Below are 10482 nucleotides of genomic sequence, written 5' to 3'. Positions count from 1 at the left end.
TCTTTAAACCATACAACATTGCATGTCTCACCACAGTCCTATAAACTTTCCCATTCACTCTTGCAGGTACCCTTTTATCACAAATCACTCCTGCCACTCTTCTCCACCCACTCCACCCTGCCTGCACTCTTTTCTTCACTTCTCTAAAACAGTCTCCATTACTTTGCACAGTTGACCCCAGGTACTTAAACTCATCCACCTTCAACACTTCTCCCTGCAACCGCACCGCACCACTCCACTGCCCTCCCTCTCATTCACACACATGTACTCTGTCTTACTCTTACTGACTTTTATTCCCCCTCTCTAGCACGTACCTCCACCTCTCCAGGCTCTTCTCAACCTGCTCCCCATCACCTCTGCAAACAGGAAAGGGCTCAGAGCCGATCCTTGATACAATCCAACTTCCACCTTGAACCCTTATTCTTAAAAAAACTTACCAGCAAACCTTCTCCATTCATTAGGCATCCTCTCACCTTGTTAAACAATCTAGTTAAAAACTCTACTCCTATCTCACCTAAACATCCCTATGCTTCTACTATTATGTCATCTGGCCAACCGACTTTCACTGTTCATCTTCTTAATAGCTCTCACTTTCTCCTTACTAATCCTATGCATTTCCTGCGTCACTATCTCCACATAATCCAACCCTGCTCTGTCTTTCATTTTCTCATTCATCAGCTGCTCAAAATCTGTCCTCCACCTAAAACACACTCTGTTGCCCTTGCTTGCAGCACATCCTTCACAGCTCGGTCCATTTTCCTTGCCATTTGTTACACATTCTTTTCTTCTTCCTTGGTGTCCAACTTGTTATACAGCTTATCATATGCCTTTTCCTTGGCTTTTGCTGCATGCCTCTATACCTCTTGAATCTCCTTGTTCTTTCTCCTACTTTTTTCAACTGTTTTTCCTTATGTTTTCCTGTACTTCCTCATTCCACCAACACATTTCTTTGCCATCCATTCTTTTTTCAGATGTCACACCAAGTATTTTCCTAGCAGTATCCCTTATTACTGCTGCAGTAGTTGCCAAATCATCCAACACCTCAACCTAACCCCTGTCTGAACTCTTCCCTGAATCTCACACAACAGTCTTCCTCCTTTAGTTTCCACCATTTTATTATTTTTTCAGTCCTCATTCTCTTCATCTTCACCTTCAAATCCTCGTCTGCCACAGGCTGATTCACAAATGACTTTTACTTTTAAATATTAGTGCATTATATAGGCATTTGTTTCATACCCTAAGAAGTTCGCTTATATAGGATGTTGGGACCTATTTGCGATTCAGCCTAGCGTCCCCAACATGAGTGAACTGGAAAATATCACATGCGCAATGATGCCTGGCGCTGCATTCGCGCTTCATTGTAAGTGGTAATTTGCCAGTTGTAACAAGGCGGGCATCAATTGTTCGCTCTATCAGAGCACGTAACTAAAAAAAAAAAAGCAAGCTATTTTCCAGTATAGGCCTTTTAGTACTGGTTTGATATAGTACTCTTAAACATTTAGTTTAGTTTGATATTATTGTAAAGCAAACAATACCGTCCGTGTAAGCCACGCCGAGTCCCCTCGGCCTTGTAAGTTCTATTTGCAAGTTGTAAGGATGTAATTTCCCACTTTGGCGACTGCACAGTTCACACAACCACGTCATAAGCCTCATACCTCATAAGCAACGTTACTCCGGAACCCTGGTGCTACACAAAACAGCATAGAGCTACATAACCGAATACGTCTTCATACAACGGGAGCGCGACATCATGGTTCTTGATCTAGACCTTTTTCGGACCGACAAAGGCGGCGATCCAGAAATTGTGAGAGAAACGCAACGAAAACGGTTTAAAGATGTTTCCTTGGTGGATAAACTCGTTCAAGCAGATACGGAGTGGAGGAAGTGTGAGTTTTTTTTTTTTTTTACTTGGTTAAACCATATGTCAATCGGAAATTAGTTACAATGTTTTTAGCTGCACGATAGTTAAGTTTTGTATCGTTATAAATTGCCATCATAAAAATGACTGCAAATTCATTATAAAATATTGTTACCTGTTATAAATAACTAGTAAGATGTTCTGGGTTAGCATGCTAACCGTTGGTTTGTCTATCGATTTATCACGGTCATTCGACTACCCTAGTATCAGATATTGAATTTACTTGAATGTATTTATTCTATTCTATTTATTCTAATTGCCCAAACAAAGGACACTAACCTTTATCGACAATTATAAGTTGTTGTAAAAGATACGTATGTGTTGTGTAGAAAGTATAATTGTCTCAGTATGATGATGTAATCACACCTCAAGAAGCAGTCTGATGCAATCCCTCTGAATGGAGGAATTCGGTCTATAGTGATTTCGTTTAGTCGATCTAGTTTTCGAATATTTTTCTGTTTGTCATTTTACGGTTACAACAGTGATTTTCACGATTCCTTCTTGAATTTGTCACTTGTCGATTTTGTAAACGTCTGGAATAGTGAAATGTGTTGACCGCTATAATCAATTTTAACGCAAAATCCAAGGCTTCCTGCACAAATCAAGAACAACAACAAAAAAAAAACCTTTAAAAAGTGCTTTGTGTGTAAATTATGTACCAAATATATATAGAAAATGTGCAGTATTGCAAATTCTTAAACCAAGTTTTTATGAGTCATAGATATGATCAGTACATTCTTGGTCAAATATCAGAATGATTTATAGTTTGATTAAATAAAGGCCCCATGAAAGGGCTAAACCAGTATGTATTATATCATATCTTCTTCTTCTAGGTCGCTTCATTACTGACAACCTCAACAAAGCAAAGAATTTATGCAGCAAATCTGTTGGTGAGAAAATGAAGGTACAAGTCCCAATGATTGAAGTGTTTTAGTTTAAGAACAATTTCTTTATAAGAACAAGTTCTTATAATTTGTTCATTTTTGTTTCATTTTTCACATTTTTGATGTTTCTTATAAATGCTCATGTAAATATTGTCTATGAATGTAGACATGCTTGTGGTTTGTTGATGAGCCTGGACTCCTTGTTAATATGGGAAATGTGGACGTTGCTGGGAAGCCAGTAACATTTCATTTTATACTTTGTTTTATTGTCAATAGAAGAAGGAGCCAATTGGAGATGATGAAACCCTCCCAGAGGAAGTCCAGAACCTGGAGACACTGACAGCAAACATCTTATCAGTGAGTCTGATTAGTAATATATCTTATAAATGTTAAGGCGTAGGGTAGATTTTGAGACGTTGGACCTTCCGATTGGAAAGCTGTGAGTTCAAATCCTAGCACAACCAGGCTACCATGGCTGTGCCCTTGAGCAAAATTGTTTAAAATTTTGGAAACACCTAGTCTTTTATGGTTTTTGAGATACATGCATGTTCATTGTGTTTATATGCAACAAACTAGGATTGGACAGTGAATAACTAGAAGTAAGTTGTGATCAGAAGTCCAAATGTGACATTTTTGGCTCTTATAAAAAAACTTGGGTTAACTAGAGTACAGGAGAGAAAATGTTTTGCCTTACACTCAGTCAACATGGAGGTCTAGGTTAAGTAAAAGGAATACTGAACCAACATGGCTACATTTTTATACTTGACTGCCATGGAATTCTGCCTGGACAATAGGATAATTTAAGTTAATACTTAATATTAAATGCGCATATAATGAACAGACTGTACACTTTAAATTTAAGAGCCAAAAAAAATTCCCCAGGCTGCGGACCGGAACCAGTCCGTGGGTCAATTGGTACCAGGCCGCACAAAAAGAATACATAACTTACATTACTTTCGTTTTATTTATTATCTGATTCTGAATTATGTTTTATTTTGGAAAATTACTGGTTCTCTCCGCCACATCTGTCTATGACTCTTGATGCATATCAAGATGCCTCGGTCACATCTTCCCTACATCCGCTACCTTCTAAAAGGTGCTGCTCCGGCCGGTAGCACATAATACATTACCGCTAAATTGAAACCCCCAAGCTAGCAAAATAAACAAAAATGCAATACAGTGGATTCAGGTTTATTATTATACAGTGGAACCCACTTATCTCGACCTCGGTTAACTCGACAACCCTATTAAGTCGACGTTTTTGAAGTGGAACCGCCAAATTCTTGCTTTGTCTAAGCATTTTTTATCGGTTATGTCGACTTTTTTATGTCGCCGAACCCTGATATCTCGAGCACAAGGGGGGAAAAATTTGCCATTTAACGTCGGTTATCTCGGTGCAGCTGCAGAAGAACTTGCGAAAGTGGCGGAAAATTAAGCCTTACAGCTAGGGATGCACCGAAATGAAAATTCTGGTCCGAAACCGAAAAAGAGGAAAGCAAGGCCGAAAACCGATAACCAAAACACCGAAAGAAATTATGGCAATTATTATTACCATTGCATTTATGTCTATGACTAACCTTACTAAAATCAAGGCATTTCAATTGCATAAATTAATATTAAAGTTTCAAAGAATAAATCAATTTATCAAATCAATCAAATTATGAAAATATTTATTTATAGCACATTGCAACAATGCACAGGATAAAATAAATTAAAATTCAAACTTAAATGTTTAACTTAAATGCACTCATGTGTACATTAAATAATAATGTACAGGCCCTCTGTCCTGCTGAAAGGTTGTAAAATATGTTCTTTCATAAAAACAAAGTGCATTCAGAACAAGTGCAACTGCTTAAAGATACAACAATACAACAATATCACTGGGAAACTTCTTGCCTTTTTAAAAACGTTCGCCACAGACGGAGTGCGCATGCTCGGAGGGGTTTTGCTTTTCTGTGCCGCGTTCCTCTGATATTCAGCATAGCGATCGGGATGTTTGGATTTCAGGTGATAAATTAAATCCCTACTTACAGCTGCTACAGGTGTTGTATTGTATACTGGTGAATCTCTGCTGTTAGTTAGTGCACATATGCCTTTTGTTGTTAAATGTTATGCGATGAGCGGAGGCGAAAGTAGAAGCGCGGCGCTGAACAGCACACGGGAGAACGTGGGATGAGCAGCAAAAGCATAGAATGAACACCGGCAGGATCGGGGGGAATCCGCGATGCGCTTTGGGAAGAAAAGCGCAGCCGTTGAGAGAGTGCCGGTGGGAAGGCACGTACCGGGATACGCATGAGCGATAACAACGACCGCCGTGAACCAACGTTTAGCAACAATAACGGACGGTGAGAGTGTGGAAGTTTAAATAGGAGCTGGTGATGATGATAAACGAGCACCATATGTGCGTGATTGAAGCCGGGAGCTTCAGAGAAAGCGGCCGAGAAAGCACCAAAGGGGGCGTGGCAGGTGGATTCCTGACAGATAAACATGTACTGTATGTATTTTTATAGCATGCCCTTATCAAACAAATCGCGGCAACGCTGTTGTGTAAAAAAACCCTTTAAAACACGTGCATGCACATTCTCATTTAGTAACGCACATCATGTACATAAAGAAATTTCAAGCACGTTAATATATTGCAGCCATTTTGATTTTCGTTTATCTCGATCATCGGTTACCTGAATGCTTTTTGGCGACCCCCTAGGACATCGGCATAACCGGGTTCCACTGTATTTAGAAAATACCGGGGGAAAAAAATTTTGCCGGTCGTATAATTTTTTGTTGTTGTATTTATTCGCTATTATTTGTACACCTTAAAGGCCAGTCCGTGAAAATATTGTCTGACATTTAACTGGTCTGTGGCACAAAAAAGCTTGGGGACCGCTGGTTTAGGGTTTTTATTTTGAAATGCACTGGGCCAGAGTGGCCTTGAGAACATAGCTAATGCTTGAGGGTACATGCAGAAGAGAAACCGTTGGACAGCTTAGTGAAATCTTCAGCAGAATCTTCACTGGCCTGCCCAGTAAGATTCTCATGCACAGGTGAGGTGGGCCTGTAATCATGAATTACTGAAGAAGAGAATTTTTTAAATAATGGTGCTGGCCAAAATTAGTGGAGTTTCCAATTTGAATGGTAATCAAGGGATGCACAATGTATATAAATGAAGATGATTTTGCCACTGATTTTCAGATCATCTCTATTATGAGTATGCTCTCAGGTTGATTGTGTTTTTACTGCAATTATTTCTACTTTGCTTTTTCTCATCCACGTTTCTTGGAGTCTTTTTAAAATTATATCCAACTTCACAAAAAGAGAATGACACGAAACATTTGTCCAAGCTCTGTAAGTGAAATTTTAGAATTAACAGTCACCTAGATTGTTATCCATCATGGAATGACCTGCCCAGACACCACTGCCAAACCCTATTGAACTGTTCTGGGATGAAATGGATTGCAGGGTCAGAAAGAAATATCCAAGTAGAGAAGAACACCTTTTGATAAGTTTTACAAGAAGCATGGAAAGTTTTTTTTAGCTGAATGGAAAAACAAACCGTTCGTATGCCAAGTATGTGTAAAGCTGTTATTCATGCTAAGGCAGGAGTTTTTAATGAAAAGAAGTTTTACATCTGTACACATTTATGTGTTTAAAGTAAATTTGCATACTGGTAAATTACCTAGTTTGTTGAATATAAAAAGGATATTCCAGGGAATAACCTAAAATGGTACAAAGGTACTTGGTAAACTGCTAGAGGTTAAAAAAAAAATTATAGTTGTACGGGGGAACTGGAACAATGCGATAGGATTCATTGAATGGCCAGCACAGTCTCCAGTCTTAAACCATTTCAAGTTGCTTTGGAATAAACTGGACAGGAGTATGTGAAGACCTTTTTAAGTTGTTTGGCTGTTGTATCTGAAAAGTAAGCTATTTTTAAATTAAAATAAAATGTTAACTTTCATGATTTTTTTATTTTATTCTCAATTGTTTATTCATGCCATGCTTTAATTTCATACAACATTGAGACATTAAAATGCGTAAACTTCAATAAATACTGAAAAAATTTAGTTAGTGATGTAGTATATGTACACTTGCAATATGTTTAATGTTGTTTGTCCAGTTTAAAGCTTTGCAAGTGTTCATCACTTCCTTTGTTTAAAGGCTTCTCAAGTCTTTTAAGTGTGCAGTTTTAGCTTGTACTTTGTTTTTGTTTTATAATTTTTTTAAATTACCATTTCTGTCTCTGTATGTTACATCTTTAACAGACACTGAATGTGACTCAGATTAAGAAGGTTCGAATGTTGGTGGATGAAGCAATTCAAAAAAAAGACGAAGAAAGGCTGAGGCTGGAGATGGAGCGATTTGAGTCCCTGAGAGAAATCGGCAACCTCCTACACCCTTCTGTTCCCATTAGCAATGATGAGGTGAGATTTTGCACGAATAATGCATCACCTTGTTTTCATTCATTTCTGTTGTTCTGGCTCTTCAAAATAGGATTTTTTTTATGGTATTTAAATAGGTGTTTTTATGGTCACAAAAAAACCCACAAATTCTCTTCTCTCAATTTGCATGCAGATCACATTTTTATGAAACATATCTTTGTCAAATGTATGTTTGGTACAATTATTAGCACTATTTAAGTCTATACATTGTGATGCTTCCCTTTGTCAACAATGTGGCTATTACCTACACAGTTGGATTACCTTCTATATTGGGGATATGGTTAATAAAATCTGCATAAATCATGGAGTAACAGCACATTTCCAATATAATTATTGACTAATTTCTTTTGTAATCATAAAGAAAGCAGAAATCTCTTGGTTATTTCCTGTAAAATAATTTCAGATTACTAGGTTGTTGTTTTATGTTGCTCTGCAATAGGATGCTGATAATAAAGTTGAGCGCACCTGGGGTGACTGCACAGTGCAGAAGAAGTACTCTCATGTTGATCTGGTTGTCATGGTGGATGGATATGAAGGAGAGAAAGGTGCAGTCATTGCAGGAAGCAGAGGATATTTCTTGAAGGTTGAGTATAAAAATGCCACATTATGCAGCAGTATTTATTTTGAACATGCATGGCAGGTGAAGCTGCCTAGTCTTTTGTAGAAAATGTAGAACCACATTATTTGGTGTTTACATTGTACACCTTCCATTGCATGCAGTGCATTTTTACATTTTTATTTTTACAAGTATTTTTCAAATGTATTGCAGTGGAACCCCATTGGACGAGCATAATTCGTTCTTGAAAATTGCTCGTAGGTCCATTTGCTTGTATGTTCAAACTAACTTTCCCCATAGGAATGAATGTAAAAGTGATTTAATCCGTTCCGAGATCTCATCCGATCGCTTATTTCTGCACTTAAAAAGTATTTGTAGCCTATTTTTAAAAGCAAATACACCGCAAATTACCGTAATATAAACATAAGTTAACACTTACTCATGTGATAGTGGTTAATTGCGAGTGTGAGACACGCACCATGCTCGTAACCTTCTCGGTTTCCATGGTAATTCTATTTACTTTCGTTTTCACAGCACCATCACTGATTTTCTTGGGAGACATTTTTCAAGATTTCTAGTGAAATAAAAATATAAAACTAAAAAAAGTTACTGTGGGAGAGCGTATGAATACGGGAGCCACTTTTATTTGTTTTTTGTGTCGGTCTGCCTAGTGCCCCATGCAGCACGTCTCTGACGCGCGCGCGCGCGCACACACACACACACACACACACACACACACACACACACACAAGCTCTCCTCCTTAAATGCACCCTGCAATCACTTGAAAAGAGAGAACAATCATTAGGTCACATTAACTTCAGGTGAGGCCTATCTGCTCCCGGACCCGCCCTCCATTCACCAACCGCCGCTCGGCTACGCCCCCGCTGCCACAGTTACGTTTTTGCTGCACTGAACAGCGAGAGCGACCGAGTGATACGTCATCAACTAAGCGACTGATGTGACCCTCCGCTGAAAACGGGGAACCGGCAGCGTTGGTTTGCTCGTGCTTTCGAAATTTGCTCGTGAAACAGAGTAAAATTTTGCGAGCGAGTTTGCTCGTAACTCCGTTTGCTTGTACTATAGGTTGCTCGTACAATGGGGTTTCACTGTATTTTAGTTTTAAAAACATCCTTTTTTATTTTAGTTTTAAATAACTACAGTAATCCCCCGCTTTACTGTGGTATGAATGTCACGCCCTGGTTTACTGATGAATTGCATTTGCCACCATAACTAAATTTGTTCTGCTGATTTTCCAGATCTCTCGCGGATAGCATGATGGACCTAAAAACTTATGTTTTTATATTGAAATAATTACATTTATTAATACAAATATAATTATTAATTATAAAATGAAGTGTATATAAAATGTTAACAGTACAGTACCGTATACATAAAATAAAAATTCTACTGCATTGAAGATCATATCAGCACACTAGACATGCAGAATGTAAGATGCAGATGCAGAACCATCACTGTGACCTTGATTTAAGGGTTTATGGCAGAATGCCATAGAGTAGATTAATGTGGGAGAAAAAAGCATTAAGGAATAAGGCCACAAAATAAAATGGGAAAATTAAGGTGCTTATTATATTATTAGTAATTAGGCATAGTTTTACATTTTGTATAATGTCTGTTAATATACAAGTATACTACACTATATACTAACCACTTATTGTGTATGATATTTGTGTTGTCATTTTCATTAGGGACCTCTAGTTTTCCTGGAGCAGGCTTTGATCAATTTCGCCCTACGCATCCTTTACAGCAAGAATTACACACTCCTCTATACACCTTTCTTCATGCGGAAAGAGGTCATGCAAGAGGTTGCACAACTCAGCCAGTTCGACGAGGAACTGTACAAGGTTTTTACCTTAAGGTTCTTTATAGACAAAGGTGAAATTAGAAAGAAAAAATAAAAATTTTAATCTATAAGAATTGGAAATAAGCTGCTACATTGAAATGTAGAAATGAAAATTAAGTTTATGCCATCGTCATATGATTATAATGTATATTTGCTCTTATTCAGAATTGTCTTAATTCTCTCAGTGGTTTCTTTGATTATTTATTGTTGTTTCTGCTTTTAGTGTTTAAATCAATGCCATATATACAGTATCTCACAAAAAAAAGTACACCCCTCACATTTCAGCAACTATTTTATTATTCTTCTCAAAGGACAATACTATAAAAATTAAACTTGGATATATTTTAGAGTAGTCAATGTGCAGTTTGTATAGCAGTTTAGATTTACTGTCCTCTGAAGAAAACTCAACATACAGCCATTATTTTCAAAATAGCTGACAACAAAAGTAAATGTACCCCAAGTATTAAAAGGCTGTATGTCATGTAAACATGCAAAGCCACATGTCTTATTCATCATGGTCATGTTTTTGTCTGCTTGCCAAACAAATGTGTGTATCTTGTATTAGAGTCGTTAAAATTTGGTGCTTTATGTAGAATTCTCTCATACTGACCAGTGGATGCTTAACATGGCACCTCATGACAAAAAAATTTCTAAGGATTTGAGAATTAGAATTGTTGCTTTCCACAAAGCTATAAGAAGATTGGTAACACCTTAAAACTGAGTTACAGTACAGTGACCATGGTTGTACAAAATGGTTTCACTTGGAACAGGTCTTGCAAGGGGCGATCAAAAGAGTTATCTCCTTGTGCTGTAGGTGAGGTGCAGA

At 37.7% G+C, this 10482-nt stretch overlaps 1 protein-coding gene across 1 annotated transcript in view; it reads left to right on the top strand.

Moving 5' to 3' along the window:
- Positions 1-1404: 1404 nt before the first annotated feature.
- sars1 (seryl-tRNA synthetase 1) overlaps positions 1405-10482 on the top strand; it is a 22712-nt gene continuing 13634 nt past the window's right edge. Inside the window, exons 1-6 of the mRNA XM_046869903.1 lie at positions 1405-1886; positions 2752-2822; positions 3079-3159; positions 7062-7220; positions 7678-7821; positions 9502-9657. Of these exons, the coding sequence (XP_046725859.1) occupies positions 1751-1886; positions 2752-2822; positions 3079-3159; positions 7062-7220; positions 7678-7821; positions 9502-9657 (747 nt within the window). The 5' untranslated portion in view covers positions 1405-1750. The remainder of the gene's footprint in view (positions 1887-2751; positions 2823-3078; positions 3160-7061; positions 7221-7677; positions 7822-9501; positions 9658-10482) is intronic.

The sequence above is a fragment of the Silurus meridionalis genome, chromosome 16 (assembly GCF_014805685.1).
Source record: "Silurus meridionalis isolate SWU-2019-XX chromosome 16, ASM1480568v1, whole genome shotgun sequence".
NCBI classification, from domain to species: Eukaryota; Metazoa; Chordata; class Actinopteri; order Siluriformes; family Siluridae; genus Silurus; species Silurus meridionalis.
This window is presented reverse-complemented; position numbering and strand designations above follow the sequence as displayed.